Consider the following 20,012-nt stretch of genomic DNA (forward strand, 5'->3'; position numbering starts at 1 on the left):
GTTGTGTTATTTTTTTTATACCAAACATACAGATTTTGGAGTAGGAAGTCAACTTTATATTAATTTAAAAAATATGAAATTTCAAAGAAATTTTAGACTTGTAGAAGCTTGTAGTGCCTATAACACTGAAAGTATGCATTCACACTTTTCTTTAGATACAAGATCTTCGGTGAAAACATTTGAGAAAAGGTTGTGTATTTTGTGTGTTTGTTTTATTCATGAGAGAACTCAGGTCTACAGAAGTTCAGTGGCTTTCTGGAGACTTATTGATAAAAGAAAAGCACAGCTGGTATTAAATTCTCTGACGCTCAGGTCTTTTCATTAAACTTAGGCTCTCACGCATGGAATGACTAATGTACAGCGCTCCTCCTCCTATCATGATATATTTTCTATTGATTTAGATTAAGATTATGTAGATTAAACAAACATTTCCGTTTGTTTGCCCTAAAGGCTGAACTGTTTTGTTTTTAGAATTATCTAGCTTATGTTTAGAATTACCCTGAGAGACAAATATTTTTAACCCTATATTATTATGCCATTTAAAAAAAATTTATTTTTAGTATGGGCATCAATGACAGGAAATAAAGATTTTTCTTAGAAATTATTTATCTTCCAACCACTATCACTCATTGTATTTTGGTATAACTATAGATTGTTTCTGGTAGTTATGATTTGGAAAAGGACATTTTAAAAGAAAGTTTTCCTTGCGACCTCAAAATTTAAACAAATTCATGTAAATAAAAAAAATATTCTTTAGGAACTAGTTAACATTTCAATTCACTATATTTCAGCCCTTTCAATAAAACTAATGCTTCACTGTAAAACAATTCTGTTTCACTTGTGGCTTATTAAGGCAAAGTAAAACAAAATATCAGACATAATATGCACTAAAAATATCCATTGAATGAATTTCTGAATTAATGTGTGTTTTGTCTTTAATGAAATAGAATGAGTGTGGAGAACAGATAATCCTGAAGTTTTGGGTGAGAAAATACATGACCAATTTTAGAATACGTATCATCTTAAAATATAGAGATCAAGAGAATAGTTTAGTTTCAGATATGCTCTTTATTAAAGTCATGAATGAAACATGACTAGTTAATTATACAGATTTAAATCATGGCTCTGTCTAATAAATTCTGCGGCTGAAATAATGATGGCACAGGTTATTTTTGTTCAGCTGCTTTTGCACAAAACATGCTCCAAACAATTGAAAAGAAGTTTATAGGAATCAAAGCTATTAAACTGAAAGCTAGTACTCCTAATTTCATGATTCCTGGCATTTCTACAGTACTCACTTCCCTATCTTCCTATAACTTGAACAAACTATAGTGGATACCAAGAGAAATCATTATTTCATTAAACAGAGACAGGCTTGACCTAAATAAGAAAGATCTTAAATGAAGATAGGACATTTTTTGGGCTGATAATCTTTAACTTTATGTAGTAACATGGAACTCAAAGGCTTAATAAATAAATGTAAATTATTTTATATTAATTGGACATTAATATAATATCAGAGAGGAGGGCTGAACAGAATGATAATATTTATTCAGTCAGCATACAATTTATTTCAAAGAAACAGATTTATAGGCCTACAAGGGACTTTACAGGTTACTTAATTTAATACCACAGTGTTACAGATATAGAAACTGAGGTCTATTAGTTCTCAAAATGTTATAAAGGGCAGACTAGGGCTGATCCTTAATATTTAGTGCCTCATAATGCAATACTTTTACATACTCAATGTTGTTAAGTTTTCAAACAACTTTGGATCCATAATTTTTAAATGTCTGCCAGTAACCAAGTCAAATGCAAATGCTAAAACTGCTTCTTCCAGAATATCATTGAATTCAATATCAAATGAATTCATCAAGATGCAAAAATGATCTCTACTTGGTATCCATGTAAATTATAGGAATCAATGACATTAAAGTTCTGCATATACTTTTAACAAAGGTAGAATTAATAAAAGTTGTTAAGTTCAGTTAAGACAAGACTCTAAAACATTTAACTTCCAGAAGATTATCACAGCATTGTTTTTAAAACATATGAAATACGAAACAATTAAAATATCCAAAACAGGGGCTGGTAAAAAAACAACAACTATGCTACATCCACAAATTAGAACAGCTAATAATATTAATAATAAAGTTGCAGAAGATTATTTAAAAACATGTAATATGAACATATTACTAGATGAATGAGATAGGTTCATATTACTAGATGAACGAGACAGGTTAAAATATTAGTTTAATAATTATAACTAACATTTAGTGAGCATTTCTTATATTTCAAAGACTGATAGTGATTTATATGAATTTTAAAATTTAAATTTTAAAACAACTCTATGAGGCAAATGGTGCTATTATTTTTCATTTTACAGATGAGATAATTAAGTTTATAGAGGTGCAGTAACTTTCCAAAGGCCATATATCTAGTAGTGATAAAGCTGAGATTCATCATCAGGCCTATCAAATTTCAGAACCTGAGCTCTTATTCACTGCCTTCCCGTTATGATCCATTTATATAAAATATTTGAATGCATAGAAAAAAATAACAGAATGATATACAGCAAAATTTTGACAGTCATTATTAAGGGTAGTCTTACAGGAAGTTTTTCTTCTTATATGAGTTTTCTAGATTTTCTAAAATGAGCAGGCATATTTTTTTTGTTTTTGTTTTTTAAATAAAAGAAGAATCTTGCTATTTATAGACTGTTTAAGCTATATAACTGTTAACTCTATAGCTAATAATTTCTGGTGAGCTATATCTTCTCATGCTAATTAAGCAAATGTCATTTGCAAGTTCAGATTTCAGAGTGGCAATTATACATTTCACAGTTAAGTTATACTTACTTAGCTTCAATGATAAATATAATTCTGTGAACACTAAATAATTAGAAAACGATGGGGAATTCCATTTTCAATTATCATTATATATAAAGGCAGAAGGGACACTTAGTCAGATGAACGAAGAAACAAAAATCAATGTAAAATCATATATAGTTAGAAGAATGTCATAGAGCAACCATTTAAAATGATTTGTAAGTTCAAAACTAATAGCTAAAATATATTATTATTATCTAATTTCAGTTTTATCAAAATATGAAATACTTAACTATACTGGGTAGTGCCTTTCTCATTAAAAAAGCACATGAGAGATCCATCCTTTATTCGAAAGTCTCAAAAATCTGTTTTGCTATCAAACCACAATTAGCAAAACAAATATGTTTTTATAAAGAAGGAGAAACTAGACAATAATGAACAAGAGTGGAAATCAGTTACTCAAAAATCTACAGGAGCCAGTCATTAATGCAAATGAGTAAAGTAGCCTGGAGGGTGTAAAGAATGCCAGCTGAATATTGATATATGTCAGTGCTGGCCCAATACTGTCTATCTGAGTTTTTCAGGACAAGCTGAAAAACTGTACTTTTATTTAAAAGCTCACCAATTTTAAATATTCTAAACTGATTTTTAAAAAAGAGCCATCCCCAATTATATCCCTAATAAAGTGTTCTTCCAACAACTAGGTTATGACTCAAAAGAGGGCCCGCGGGATATTTATTAGTGGACAGAATAACCTGGGGAAACATTAGTTGTTATCCAATTGCAGAAGTAGTATCACATTGGAAACGAATAGTTAGCTGGGCATTACAATTTCTGATTTAGTATCTTCAAAAGACTTCGTGAAGTCACTCATTTTGAATCAGAGAGGAGAAACTCTATTCCCTGCTGGATCACAGCGTGAGGGTGATTCGTTTATAATGTTTATGCGTGGTACTGGTGGTCATTTATATAAAGGATAATATCTCTGGACTGAGAATATCACCATAACATTGTTTTAATGGAAAATGAGGAAAAATAAGATTCAAAATATACAATTTTGACCCAGGATATTTTTAAGAAACATAAGTATGTTGGTCCACAGTCCCATGAGGGTCCCCAAGACCCTTTCAGGAGTCCACAGGGCCAAATTATTTTAATAACAGTACTGAGACATTATTTGCCTTTTTCACTATGTTGACAGTGTCACTGATGGTACAAAAGCAGTGGTGGGTTGGCACCTTAGTGCAAATCAAGGCAGTGGATACAAATAATATGAATAATCATTGTATTATCCACTACCATGTACCAACAGTTAAAAATATCTATGTTTCAAAAGAAAAAAGCTAGTTTCATTTAACATTGTCCTCAATGAAACAGCAAATACTAATTTAACTTAATGTAAACTTGTCTCTTGAATGTGGCAAAATGAGAAGTCCGAATAAAATACTTCTGCTGCATACAAAAAGATGACTGTCTCAAGGAAAAGCACTTATACAATTGTTTGAGTTGCAAGCTGAACTAGCCACGTTTTGCACAGAACACCATTCTTACTTGAAAGAATGAAAAAATACTGACAAACTGATTTTTCAGACTTACATATTTGGTAGGTATATTCTTGGAAATGAATGGAATGAGCCTATCAATTCAAGAAAAACAGACAGGAATTGTTTTGCCAAAGATAAAATTCTAGCTTTTAAGCAAAAATTAGAATTCTGAAAACACATATTACTTTGAGCTTGACAGCTTTCAGTACTTCCAAGTCTTTTTTTGATGAGCTTGGTAGTTACATTAATGAAAAAATTTTTTGATATAATATAATGAAATATGTCAACACTTGGAAGAACTTCTATTTTCCAAGTGACCAAGAAATGTGTTCCAAAATCATGCCTGGTATAAGATCCACTCAAAGTTCAAGAGAGACCAATGGATTTTAATATATCAGAATATGGAATTGTCCTTATTAGGGATTAGGTTCCACCCTTCAACTAATGTTTGATAGACTATCTATAGATTGCAAATTTTAGGTGTAGTTTCAAAGAATATTCAAAATTATCTGGAAATGCTATTAAAATAGTCCTTCCTTTTCTAACTACATAATTGTGCAAGGCTGATTTGTTTCTTCATATTTTTCAACCAAAACAAAATACCACAAGAGACTGAGCACAGAAGCAGATGTCAGAATCTAGCTGTCTTTTATTAAACCAAACATTGAAATGTATTTTTAAAAATATAAAACAATGCCATCTTTTTCAATGGAATGTTTTGGAAAATATTTTTTCATAACAATGTTATTTATATTGACATATAAAATCTTATTCTTATTTTGAAGCAAATAAGTATTTAAAAACTTCTCAGTTTTAATTTCTAGTACCGTAAATATTGCTAGATACACCCCACATAAATATAAGCTATTTGGGGTCCTTAATAATTTTTATGTTGTGAAGGAGTCCTGAGACCATTATATCTGAGAACTGCTGGATTTGACAAATCCAGAATATTGCTCGATACCCTTCACATGGGGCATTTAGCTTTGCACAAAATAACTAAAATTTTTATGTTCAGAGAATGTACTTTTGATATCACTAATTCAGTGTTTTCCAATCTTTCTCGTGTCTGTTAACGCTACACATAGAACAGCATTTCTACAATGTCATAAACAGCTGAATAGATGCTGATATAACAATGTCGATATAATTTCAGAAAAAAGCAAAGAAAGTGTAGTCTTACTGATTTTGTTTAGGCTAATAAAAATAGTGGAAAATAATTTGCAGGTCCCAGTTAGTGTCTTGATCCTGGCTAGAATTTCAGCAATTTTATCAGATTCTCCAGAGACTTGGGAACCTCTGGTTTAGAACCAGTATCAGGAAAATATTTCCTCTGAGGTTTATTTCCTAGGGATATTAGTTTTTACATATTATTCCATATGATCCTCACTTTCTTTTGTGAACACCATGGTAAAATCACCATGTAAAATCACCATGGTGTTCACAAAAGAAAGTGAGGATCATATGGAATAATATGTAAAAACTAATATCCCTAGGAAATAAACCTCAGAGGAAATATTTTCCTGATACTGGATTAATAATGCCATTTTTATTATGTAAAGGAAATCACATTGCTATCTAGACATACACATTAAAAACTGTGAGTTAAGAAAATATTCTTTATCCACAGTAATCTAAATTCTTATATTTAAAGGATAATAACAGAAACCTATAGAGAAGTCATAATTCTGCATTTTGTTTGAAAACAAGATTAGACATGAGTGTATAAATGAACACACTGTTCATATATATTTCAATACATATACTTTTTAATCATTTTATAAACTTTAGTGCAATTAGATAGCATTTACGTTTTCTTCCCATGAGGAAAAAAATAACTTGCTGGCTAGTATGCACAAAAATTCCATTCTAACCTTTATTGTACAAGAGAATATGTGACAACAGACTACATTAATTTATTTACTTTTAAGGTCAAAATTCAGATGCTAAGGGAATAAAAGGATAAGTGAATTGGTCCTTAAAAATAATCTCTATTTTAATAACATCTATAGGGAATGATGAATTGATTGAAAGTTTGGATATTATTTCTTTTTTGCCATGGTTATTATTCTCTGCCTCAAGCCTCTTGATTTTTAATAGAGATGCTTCTGCCTTTCATAATTGAAAATCAGCACTCATTAAGTGGTGAATCATGCACACTTTAAAACAGAATTTATCTGTTATAGAATTACTCTTTTAGCAAACCAATTTGGGGAGACTATCATCATTTTAGAACTTGAGTTTGCTACACATTGCCCACTTCTTATTTTAAATACAATCTACATACTATTTGACTTTTTTTGGCTTAGGCACTATTTCACTTAGGGAAATGAAAAATTAAAATCCCAAGTTTGTTCTGAAAAGGTATTTCACTATGTCATAAAGCAAGAGGAGTGAAAATCATTCATTATTTCAGATTTCATTAAAAGAAAATATGATATAAAAGAGAAATGACTTTTTCCCCCCAATACAGTAAAATGTTATGTCAGCAAATAAATATTTGCTGGAGACAATGCCTTTCAATGAACAAGTGTTTAGACTATATTTTAACTAAAATAAACCAAAAAATGATAATTCATAACTGTCTTCATCAGATTGTAATGAGTGTACTAAAAATGAAATCCAAAATTGGTATGTTTTACAGATCTTGTTCTCACCATAGCTGGAGAACCTTAAAGGATCAAAGCACAATCTAGGATATTATATTGCAGTGAACATCTAAAATGTGAATCCAAAATAATGTTTCATATTACAGTTGTTGACATTAAGAGAAATAGATGCACACATGCAAGTAGATAGGAAGTCTTTAAGCTTAAATACTGCCCAGTGATAAAAAGCTACAGAGGGAAAGGTTGGAACTGTCAGTTTTTAATCATAATTTGGTTATTTAACCATTTTGTGTTTTTACAAAGACTAGGTTAAGTGCTTCTGATAGTTATTCCCAGATTATTCTGTATTCCTGATGATAAATCATAGCACTTACTACACTTCATTTTAATTTGTAGTTTCCTGTATTGTCTGTTTGAAAGAGCAACATCTACTTGCTCATGACTACTTTCCTACCACCATGTGAAGACTTACTTAATAAATGAATAAACTATGTTGGGGAAGCAAGGATTATCAGTTTCATCATAAACATGAAGCTCAGAAAAATTGAGCCACTTGTTTAATATAGTGTAGTTATTAAGTGAAGATACCAGTAATTGAATCCAGGTCTACCATTATCAAGTCAAGTGCTCTTTCTAGCGCTGTTCATTGAAGGCTGTATTGTGTATCTGAGGTAAAAAAATATATATTTGCACATATATTATGTGCATGACAGACTGCATGCCTAATCTGAAATGTAGAAGGGGAATTTCTATGGGGATTGGCCAACACTAAAATCAACTAAATTATAAAAATCACAACCAAGATGCAGTAACAATAAAAATGTCAAACTCAACTTGTGTTCTAATTTTGTGCTGGATATCATTCCTGGGATGTCTCAGACATATTTCAAATTTAACACATTCAAAATCAAAATGTATAAATTCTCCCCTTTTTACCCTCAAAACTTGCTTCTTCTCTTTTATTCCTTGTATAGTTACTAACATCATCATTTGCCATATCTCAAATAAAAAAACCTGACTTTCTTTTTGACTTTTTCTCTGCCCTTAATTTTTATGCTAAAAACTAAAGTAAATAACTTACCTAGAACAGATTTCAGTGTGAAAACCTATGGCCTTGAAATTTGATTCAGTAGACAAAAGCAAACAACAACAACAACACAAACCACTTCATTATTTAAAATAGGAAAGAACATATATTATTCTGTGCATGACAGACTGCATGCATGCTAATCTGAAATGTAGAAGGGGAATTTCTATGGGGTTTGGCCAACACTAAAATCAAGTAAATAATAAATGTCACAATGAATATTTTGGATTTTGAAGTCATTGAATTGGACTATTCATATATTATACTAATGAAGTTTTTGTCTCAGAATTCTTGACTGGTGATGACGATCTTTGAAGTGGTCATTATTTCGGAATATAATTCCCCAAACCTCCACACAGCACAAAAGCTTTGTTTCAGTTTTATTTATCCTTCATGTCCTTGGTAAAACGTTACTCCTTAGAGAGGCATTTCTGATCATACTATCTAAATACGGTTTCCCTCCTATTATATTCTATCACTACAACTTTTTCATTTCTTCTTACATGAATTTCAATTTATAATTATTAACTAATTGTAAGATTACAATTATTAGAATTATTTATGTTTACCTATTTATTTTGATATACCATCGACTAAATTGTAAACTCCATGAGGGCAGATATTAGTATGTCTATCACTGATATAAAAATTTATATAAGAGCATTTAATTTAGATTCAATCAAGCAGTCTTTTAATTTGAGACATTTAACAGAAAGACATATTGACTTTCTTCACTCCTTCAAAATAAAAATCAATATTCAAACTAGTTTTTTATTATGTTAGTATTCTGATTCAGCTTTAATAGTTTAATTCTAAAATTACATCAAAGCAACAATTTTATCTTTGAGGTACGTTTCTGGTGCTGGTAAAAATGATATCAAAGAAACAGAATCATATTCCTAGATTAAAAAAAAAATTCCTAGGAAAAAAGGTATTCAAATACACTGTTTTATTCGAATTCATTGTCAGTTTAAAAATCTAAGTGTTAACTAAAGAAAAAATATCAAGAGAAGCCACTTGCTTCTCTACAGTTTTGCAATAAACAAATGAATGAATATTAACATTTTTATGGTTTCACTTCAGTAAATTTGGAAATATCATTGATTTTTAAAACAGGATTTAATATTCCTGTTGTAATTATAACGTTTTAAAAAACTCAAGAACTACTATATATGATTAAATTATGCTTAAAATATTTATGTTCAGAGTATATTGTTAAGGGAAAAAAAATGATATGTTTTGGATAGTTCTGTTTATCCCAGATTGAGGTCTTAATATTTGGTAAATGGGAACATTAATATAGTGACCTTAACTTTCAGCTTTAATTATTTCCCATACTTTACAAATGAGTATAGCTTGTACAATTAGAATTTAAAGCAGTCAAACAACAAATGATTTTGTTTAAAGAATTCAAAAGACAGGGATGAGATTCATCTATCCAATTTAAGTCTTGAGAACTTCATAATTCATTCAGTTGAAGATATAAGTTGACTGGCACTCGAATGGCGTTAGAATACATTTTATGTCTAGAATATCATTACAATTTTTCTTCATTAAAGATTTAGAACCTCAATTTTTTTAAACTATAAAATTAGTATCAACTATTTTGATACAAGTCTAAAAACAATGATAAATAACAATAACGCTCGGAAGACTTTGCTGAGAAGGTTGTACCATGGAATGTAAAAGCAACTGCACTACACATAGCAAGAACTGCTTAAGATTACTTCTAGCTAAATCCAATTACAACATTCATAAAACTCACAGAAAAGTTGGAATTGAGGAAGACAGACAGCTATATAAGTCCTTAAAGTTTATGACAGAGAAAAAGTCACAGTTTGAAAAATTACCTGAAGAGCCCTAGAATAAATTTAGTGTATAACCTGCTATTTAACATCATATCTTATTAATTAAGAAGGAACGTTACTGTTAACCTTTTGATGCCAATATCGGATCCATCACATAGAAAACTTGAAAGCACAGACAACTAACTTAACCAGGGAAGGGACATTTCAGAAGAAAGCAGCCACAGCCATAATTAAGTTTGCTACTTAATTTATTATATACATGACGATGTGAGGCATAAAATAAATGTCTAATCCTTATTTCCCCCATACATGATTCAGTACTTGGGAAAATTATAAAAAATAAATGCTAAGATACTTCTTCCCTCTCCCAAAGGTTGGCATTAAAACTTTCTTTCTAATCAATTTAGATTTGTTTCCAAATATTAGGCAGCAACATTCCAAGTTGAACATGTTTGAAAAAAATTTGGAATGATACTAGAGCAAGGAGCTACCCCAGCCTGGACAAGTTTAAAAAAAAAAATCCCTTTGGTGACATTATTTTATTTTGTTAATCTTGCTGTTCATTGGCCAGAAATACATTAATCTTCTGCATACACAAATAACTTCACATCTATACTGATAAGTATGCTAAAAAATAAGTCTACAACAAAGAAACAGGAACTACAGAAAATGATACCTGCAGCTGTAATGTAGAAGTAGACATTTTGCATGAAATTTTTATGGTTCTACTGTTGGCCAAATATGACAATTTGTGAAACAGTAGGTGGTAACTATCTTATAGTCCATTAATTTTTCTGTATTATCATGCATGCAATCCAACCTTGACAAGCAGAGGGAAATAATGGTTAGTTTTCCCAGATTCACATAGTAAAGTAAGGTGCCAAGGAACTGCACTTACTTTTGGTGTTGGGCAGGAAGCTGTCGAAAGGCGAGATGTAGCCTGAGCACGAGGCGATTCAGAAGGAGTAGTGCTGAGGGAAGCTGTGTCTCGTGGGAGCACCTGAACGCCACGAGAAATGATGGAGTCTGGAATCTGGAAAAGGGGAGTAAGCTTGGTTTAATATTCTGAAAATACAAACTGTATGTACAATCAATACCCCCATCTAACTTTCTGTAAGTGTGTGTGTGTGTGTGTGTGTGTGGGGGGATTCTTTGCTGCTCTACGCTCATGTATTTGGTCTCCTGTACTGTTAGTTATAAATGCATCCAACAATTTGGGATAGAATAGAAACCTTCAGATTTAAAATATTTTCCCTGGCCAAATAACATTTCTTTAAACTTTTAAAAAATTTTGACCAACTGAGCCATCTGGCTACACCTCCAGACTCAGCAGCAGCTCGTTGTTCGGAAGCTCAGCAGTCTAGTTGTGGAAGGCACAGCTCACTCACTGGCCCATGTGGGAATCGAACTGGCAACCCTGTTGTTCAGAGCTTGCGCTCTAACCAACTGAGCCACCCAGCTGCCCTCTTTCAACATTTTTATGAGAGCGTCTAACCATTGTGTTTAGAGGCAAAGTGTTTGGCATTCATATACTGGCCATGCCATTTAATAATTATTTCCTAGATATTTTCTATTTTCCTTTCAGATTCATTTTCTACCCTTCTTCACGCTCTCTGCTCCAAGCTGAGCTGTATAGATAGAATCAACAAGCTATTCTGCATTGTCTGGTTTCCAGTTGGGTTCAGCCAGTGGGAGGCACTACCAGGAAACTGAAGGGTTGGAGGAGAGTAAGGTCTGGTATTTATTTCCCTGGCTTCATCTCTATCAGGTCATCATAGGTTGGCTAGGATCACAGCCCGTCAGATGACACTTTCTTATAACTCTTTTCTGGATTCTACTAGCAGCTCCCTCCCTTTGCCCCATTAGGACTAGGAGTACTAATAGTTTCCACTATCACTAATCCAAGGGCACTGTATTATTATGTCTGGTTGCTTTCCCTAACATTTTCCCAAACCTTTGTAAATACCATAATTTTTATTAAATTCTTCTCAGTTATCCATTTAAGTATGCTATGACTTCTGCTGGGACACCGATGGATATATTTTTGTAATCACCATTTCCTTTATCTAAAAAATGAGGATAATGATAGCATCTACCTCATTGGATTACTGCTTAGGGTTAAATAAGATAATGTACATAAATTCTAGCACTTCTAAGTAGTAAATACTTAATACATGTGGGCTATTATTATTATTTTATTCCTATCAAAATGGTAAAGACTAATGCAATTAAGTATCACTCAATATCCAAAAATATACAGACATAAGGAGAAATAATGTGGGTTACTTATTTTTAAAATGATTAATATTTATGTTGATTATGAAATTTATTATTTTGGGCTATGCATAATTTAGTTCATATTCTGGGCTACTGCTAATAGACATAGGTCTCCTAATCTCAAAGTGAGAACTTGACCACTTTCAAGTTTTGTGCAGAAGAGGGGGAAACATGTGATAAAAGAATAAGCAATTAACATTCATCAACAAATATCACTTACTACTTGAAAAAAAGGAAGCAGCAGCCAGATTTTGTGACTAGAAAGGTGCTCCTGATCTTATGCATCATCTCTTTCTCACAAAGGACATAATACTACTTCCACAGAAGCTCTTTTATTTTTTCCATACCAACATCCTCAGTACCAATGGTACTGTCACCATTTCAGGGCTTGACAATTTATGTGATTTATGAAAAATATCCCCATAACTAAGATGAAAAGCAATGGGAATTCTGAGAAGAAATATGGCTCCATCTGCCAGTACATTTGAGTACTAAATTGTGATAAATATTTTAAAGAAATTGAGGTAGTCTAATTTAGAGGAGCTATATAGTACCACTGATATTTGTATATATCGCCAGAAAAGTTAATCAACAAATAAAAAACAATTATAAAAAGCAGAAATAACATACTCTTGGGAAGGGGAAGAATCTGATTTCCAGAGTTGCCACTTAAAATATTCAAAGCAACTAATAAAAAAAGTATTCAAAGCATTCAGTTTTCAACAAAAATTATAAGGTATGCAAAAAAACAAAAAATTATGCACCGTACAAGAATAAATAAAAATAAATTGTTCTTAAGAAAGTCCAGACATTGGACTGGGTAGACGACAATTTTAAATGAAGTATTTAAAATACACTCAAAGTGCTAAAGGAAACCATGGGCAAAGAACTAAAGAAAGCATAGGAATGATGTCTTAGCAATAGGGTATATCAATAAAAAGACAGAAATCCTAAAAGGGAACCAAATAGAAATTCAAAAGTTGCAAAGTATAACTAAAACTTAAAAATTCACTTGGAGAGTTGGGTTCAGCATGATATTTAAACAAGAATAAAAACGAATTAATGAATCATGAAGATAAATCAATTTAGTATAGCAAGTTTTAGGAAAAGTAAAAGGAATGAAGAAAAATAAATCGGGTTTAAGAAACCTATGCGACATGAATAAGAATACCAAAATGTGTATAATGGGAGTTCCCGAAATGGAGGAAAGAGGCAGAGATAATATTTGAAAAAATAATGCCAGAAAACTTTCCAAATTTGAAGAAGACATAAATCTACACATTCAAGAAGCTCAACAATCGCAAGATGAAAAAACTCAGATCTATACGAAGACACATTATAATCAAGCTGTCAAGAATGAAAGACAAAACCCTGAAATCAGCAAAAGAGAAGCAACTCATTCATATAAGGGATCCTCAATAAGAATAACAGCTGATTTCTCAAGAGAAACCCTAGGTATCAGTAGGCAGTGGGATGACATAGAAAGAAAAATAATCTGTGAACTATAAATTTTATATCTGGCAAAGTATTTTTTAAAAAAAGAAGATATCGAGACATTTTCATAAACAAAACTGAGAGAGTTCAATGCTAGTAGACCCACTCTACAATAAATGCTAAAGGGATTCCAGGCTGAAATGAAAAAAAACAAAAAAACACTACACAGTAATTTGGAACTCACATGAAGAAATAAACAACATTGGTACTGTGCATAGGTAAATATAAAAATCAGTACTGTATATTTTGGATGGTAAATCTGCATTTTTCTTATATGATTTAAAAAGAAAAGAACATAAAACAATAATTATAAATCTTTTTTCATGGGCATACAATGTATAAATATATAATTTGTGAAAATAACAAGTGAGGGAAATGGAGCAAAGTTTTTGTATAATATTTAAACTAACTTGGTATTAATTCAAACCAGGTTGTTAAAAATTAAGATGTTAATTGTAACCTCCAGTTATCTGCTAAGAAAATAACTAAAACACATTTGGCAAAAGAAATTAGAGGAATATCAAATTGGTACACTAGAAAATATCTATTAATCAAAAAACAAGGAAGTAATGAAGGAAATGAAGAACAAAAAATATAAAAGACATATAGAAAACAAACTGGAAACTGGAAGAAACCTCACCTTAACAGTTATTACATTAAATGTAAATGGATTAAATGATCCAATTAAAAGGCAGAGACTGGCTGAAGTGGGTTAAAAAAATGATCCAAGTATGCCTGAGATCCAAAGACACAAATAGGTTGAAGGTGAAATAATATAAAAAGATATTCCATGCAAAAAGTAACCAGATGGTTTCACTAAAGAATTCTATCAAACATTTACAGAAGGGTTAAATCCTTCACAAACTCTTGCATAAAACAGAAGAGGAGGGAACATGTCCTAAACTCATTTTTGGGGCCAGTAATACCGTGGTACCAAATACCTATGAAAACACAGGGAAAGGAAACTACAGACCAATATCACTTTTGACTATAGATGCATACATCATATGGATGTTGCATCCATAGATGCAAACATCCTAAACAAGATACTAGGAAACTGAATCCAACAGCAAATTAAAAGGATTACATACCATGACCAAGTGGGATTTATTCCATGAATGTAAGAGTGGTTCAATGTAAGCCATATAATTTATAAAACACAACAAATTAATAGAATGAAAAAAATGATTATTTCAATTGATGTAGAAAAAGCATTTTACAAAGTATAACACCCTTTCATGATAAAAACACTAAGAAAGCGAGGGATAGAAGGTAACTTCCCCAACCTGATTAAAGGGCATTTATGAAAAACCCATAGTTAACATTCTACTTAATGATGAAAGACTGAAATCTTCCCCCAAGATCAGGATCAAGGATGTTACTCCAATACTTTTTTTTCCAACATTGTACTGGAAGTTCTAGCCAGGGAAATTAGGCAAGAAAAGGAAATAAAAGGCATCCAATTTGGAAAGGAAGTAGTAAAACTATCTCTACTTGTAGATAATATGATCATATTGACTGGGGGTGCCAAAAAATGTATACACATGACTTGTATTCATCTTTTGTTATTGGTATATATTGAGTTTTACAATTTTAATACAGTTTTTTCCTTTTTTAAAATGTATATATAGAGGGTGACAAAAATACACATTTTAAGAAAGAAAAAAGTGAATTAAAATTGTAATACTTAATATATACTGGTAAGAAAAGATGAATACAAGTCATGTGCATACATTTTTTTTGGCACCCTCTGTATATAAAATCTTAAAGAATCCACAGAACTGTTAGAGCTAATAAATTCAGCAAAGTTGCAGGATATGAAGAGCACACAAAAATCGGTTGTATTTTTATACACTAACACTGAAAAATTAAAAAAAAAAATTAAGAAAGTAATCTCATTTACAATAGCAACAAAGACAATAAAATACTAAGGAATAAATGTAACCAAGGAGGTCCAAGACTTGAACACTGAAAATTACAAAACATAAAAGACATAAATAAGAAAACATATATTGTTAAGAAGGCAATACTACCTAAAAGGATCCACAGATTCAATGCAATCCCTATCAAATTCCAATAGAATTTTTTGCAGAAATAGAAAAACTGATCCGAAACAGAAAGTTGAAGAACTCAGACTTTCCAATCTCAAAACTTACTTCTCAGATACAGTAATCAAAACAGTGTAGTGTTGGCATAAGAAGAGACATATAATTAAATGGAATAGAATTGAAAGCCAGAAATAAATCCTCTTACCTGTATGGGTAACTGATTTTTAACAAAGGTGCCAAGACAATTAATGGGAAAGAACAGTCTTTTCAATAAATTGTGCCAGAACAACTGGATATTCACATTCAAAATATGAAGCTGAACTCTTACCTCACACCCTATAAAAAATTATCTCAAAATAAACAAAGGCTAAATGTGAGAGCTAAAATGATAAAGTTCTTAGAAGAAAACATAGAGGTAAATATTTATTACCTTGGATTTTGGATATGATACTAAAAGCATAAGAAACAAAAGAAAATTTAGACAAATTGGACTTCATCAAAATTAAAAACTTCTGTTCATCAAAGAACACATTGTTAAGAAAGGTTGAAAAGACAACCTATAGAATGGGAAAAAATATTTGCAAATCATACACATGACATGGGTCTAGTATCCAGAACATATAAAGAACACTTACAACTCAACAATAGAAGACAAATAACCACCCACCCCCCCAAAAAGCCTCATTTTAAAAATATAGGCAAAAGAATCGAATAGACATTTCTCCAAAGAAGGTATACAAATAGCCAACAAAGGAAACAAAAAGATGTTCATCATCATTATTTATTAGGAAATGCAAATCAATCAAAACCACAATGAGATACCAATTCACATCCACTCAATGGCTTTAAATCTTAAAAAAAGGAAAACAACAAATGTTGTCGAGCATGTAGAGAAACTGGAAACCTCATACACTATTGTTGGTATGTAAAATGGTGCAGCTACATGGAAAAGAGTTTGGTAATTCTTCAAAAAATTAAACAGAATTATCATATGACCTAACAATTCTACTCTTAGGTGTATATCCAAGAGAATTAAAATAAAAACTTGTACATGGATGCTCGTAACAGCATTATTTTAATACCCAAGAAGTGGAAACAACCCAAATACCCATCAATTGATCAATGGCTATGTGTTTTACACACACATCTATACAAGGGAATATTGTGCAGGCATACAAAAGGAGCACTGATACATGCTACAATACGAATGAAACATTGAAAACATGATGATAAGCGAAAGAAGCCACATATGAAAAGCCACATATTGTATGATTCCATTTATATAAAATGTCCAGAGAAGGCAAATCTAGAGAGAAAAAAAGTAAACTGGTGGTTGCCAGGGGATAAAGAGGATACGCAGAGTGACAGCTTAATGGTTATGCCATTTTTTTTTTTTTTGGGGGGGGGTTGATTAAATATTCTGAAATTAGATAGAGGTGATTTTTGTACAACATTGTGAATATACTAAAAGCCACTGAATTGTACATTTTGAAATGGTTAAAATGATTAATTTTATGTCAATTTAATTCAATAAATTTAAGAAAGAAGTCTTCCCTATTCTAGCATAATGAAATAGTTGTCATATATCAACATACAAAGACTTTATAGTTTTGCCTTTCATATTTAGGCCTCTACTAAACTTAGAATTAAATTTTGTATGTTGTATGAGAGAGGGGGACCAATTTCATTTTTTTCATATGTACAGCCTGTTGTACCAGCATCATTCATTTAAAAAAGACTTTCTCCATTAATGTGTAGTACAAACTCTGTGACATACAAAATGTCGATATGTGTGTTGGTTTTGTATTCCATTGGTCTAAGTGTTGATTCTTGTACCAAGAGTGCTCTACTTTAATTATATCATTTTAAGTCTTGATATTTATAGACCAGGTCTCCCTACTTTGTTCGCTTTCTTATTCAAGAGTATCTTGGTTTTTTTTGACCCTTTGCATTTCCAGTCTATAAAATTTTAGAAGCAGCTTGTCAAGAATCTCTCTCCTCTTAATTACACACACACACACACACACACACACACACACACACACACACCACTTATAAACGGTTAGGATTTTATTTACTACATTTGTACAGAAAAATATAGAAAAGTTTTGAAGGATACCCCTCTAACTAATTAAAAAGTGTTTGCTTCTGGGAGAATGTAAAGGCAAATGAGGATGAGATGAGAGGGTGGTTCAAATGAATGTTAATCTTACCTATGTTTCATTTTCCTTTTTAAGTAAGGAGAACGTATTTATGTATTTCATATATAATTTTTTAAAATTTTGTAGTGAAAACCATGTGAGAGATGGTTTCAAAAATTGAGAAGTGGTCAGTATACTCAGCAGCTAGAGAAACTTAAAAGAATGAGCACAATGTCTCGTACACAGTTGTTAATAATAAAATAGTAAAAGCAGTCATTAACTTGAGAATTACAAGCTCTCTTTGAGATAGAAAGAATGAAACAAAGTATTAACTTAGAAAAATAGTTTACAAAGGATAGTTGTTTAACCCTGATGGTCTTTATTTTAACATACCAAGAAGCAAGAGGAGAGAAGAGGGGAATGAGGAGGTGAAAAAAGGTAAAGGTCTGAAAATTGCAACTCATCAATGTACATAAGAAATGAACCAAAGACTTGCCAGGAGTAGTGAGACTTTATCTATAGTAAGCAGAATTTGTAGTGGGTTAAGTCAGCACAAATGAGAAGGAAACGTGCCAAATCACTTACAAAAGAAATAATATTCCTACTTTTAGAGCTAATCTGTATTCCTATCATCTTATGCAACTGATAGCATGGAGAAAACAATTTGTTCCAGTTGATCTAAAACTCTCTGTAGATATGCAATGTAATTTCAAGTGTGAATTATTAAACAATAGAATTTTCCTCATTAAGGGAAATTATAATGGGAATACATACGTTCTTGGGAACAGTGCTGATTCTTTCTACCTACACTGCTCTTATTGTCCTAAGGATAATTTTGATTGATTGGACGAACATTTCTAAAAGAAGAAATGGAGAGTTACACTATCAAAATCAGTATATAGAGCCAAAGTATCATTTTCCTTTTTGAACTCCGTGGTCTATTGAAATGTCAGTAAGAATGTCAATAGTGAAAGCACACAAACTTGTATTGTGAGGCAAAGGAAATTAAGGAAAGTAAGTGAGCATACATTCCCCCTTCAAATCATTATTTTTACCATTTCAAATTTTTTTTGTGTGAAAAATGTTTAAACTTATAGAAAAGTAGCAAGGCTAATATAGTTGAAGATCTATCTGTTATTTGGATTTAATTTTGTGTAGCTGGAGAACAAACTGAGTCAACCTGCAACAAACTGGAGTCAGCCTCCTAAAGCAGCCATATATGAAGTATGGTTTCCAGTCATGATTTGTCAGTCTCCATTGGTAAGACTTTTGGAATCCTTGTCTAGTTTGGTGGTTACCTTCATCACGTGTACTCTCTCCTAATAACTTCTCCGATTAAAGATTTTTAAGGTAGGTTGCATTTTCTAAAAATTCTACTAGATATCTCAGTATACAATATAGGATCTGAATAATAAAAACAGATGACTTATGAATACCTAAATGGGGTCTTTCAGAAAATATACATCATGTATCCTCCCATAGCTTCTGGTACTAATCCGTTAGAGGCTGTGGTTAAGTATAATTAAAATTTTATTAAATAACAAAACTGTCAAACCAGTGTATCTTGAGTTCAGTAAAGTATCTGACCAACTATTCGTAAAAACCTTGTGGACAAGATAAAGTTGGTTTTGAAGGGTTAGAAGAGAAATATATGTTAGCTGGTTAAGCAATTATAATAACCAGTAGGGTTTCTCGTAGTATGTGCACTAGTCTATCTGAAAAAAAAAAAGTTCTATCAGTGACTTGAATGAAAGCATGGCTAACATACGCGTATCTGTAAGTGACAGAGCTAGCAAAGACAGGTAGTATACTGAATGGCCAATAGAGATTTTAAAAACATCTCTTTAGGGTAGAGTGATTAACTAGAAGTAGCAAAATGAAATTTAACAAGAATAAATGTGAAGACCTGAATTTAGATTAAAATCAATGATACAAAACAAAATCTACAAGAATTTATGATTCATATATATATAAAGAAAATCCACACTTTATGATTTTGGTCAGAGAGTAAACATATATGATTATATTTTTCTACAAATGTAAAATTTTAAATATGAGTTTGTTTCTTTACAAGGACTATTTATACTTATTAAAATTATTCTCCCAATGCTTAAAATTATTCAGAATATTGGTTGTTCTCAATGGTACTATCCAGATTCCTTATCATGATTTGTTT

General features: G+C 31.4%; 1 protein-coding gene across 33 annotated transcripts in view; it reads right to left on the reverse strand.

Annotated features, from left to right (window-relative positions):
• GPHN (gephyrin) overlaps nt 1-20,012 on the reverse strand; it is a 428,300-nt gene that overhangs the window by 156,956 nt on the left and 251,332 nt on the right. For all 33 annotated transcript variants that reach the window (XM_019733621.2, XM_019733618.2, XM_074327335.1 and 30 more), the window contains one exon: nt 10,775-10,909. In XM_019733621.2, the coding sequence (XP_019589180.1) occupies nt 10,775-10,909 (135 nt within the window). The remainder of the gene's footprint in view (nt 1-10,774; nt 10,910-20,012) is intronic.

Source organism: Rhinolophus sinicus, linkage group LG03 (assembly GCF_036562045.2).
Source record: "Rhinolophus sinicus isolate RSC01 linkage group LG03, ASM3656204v1, whole genome shotgun sequence".
Taxonomy (NCBI): Eukaryota; Metazoa; Chordata; class Mammalia; order Chiroptera; family Rhinolophidae; genus Rhinolophus; species Rhinolophus sinicus.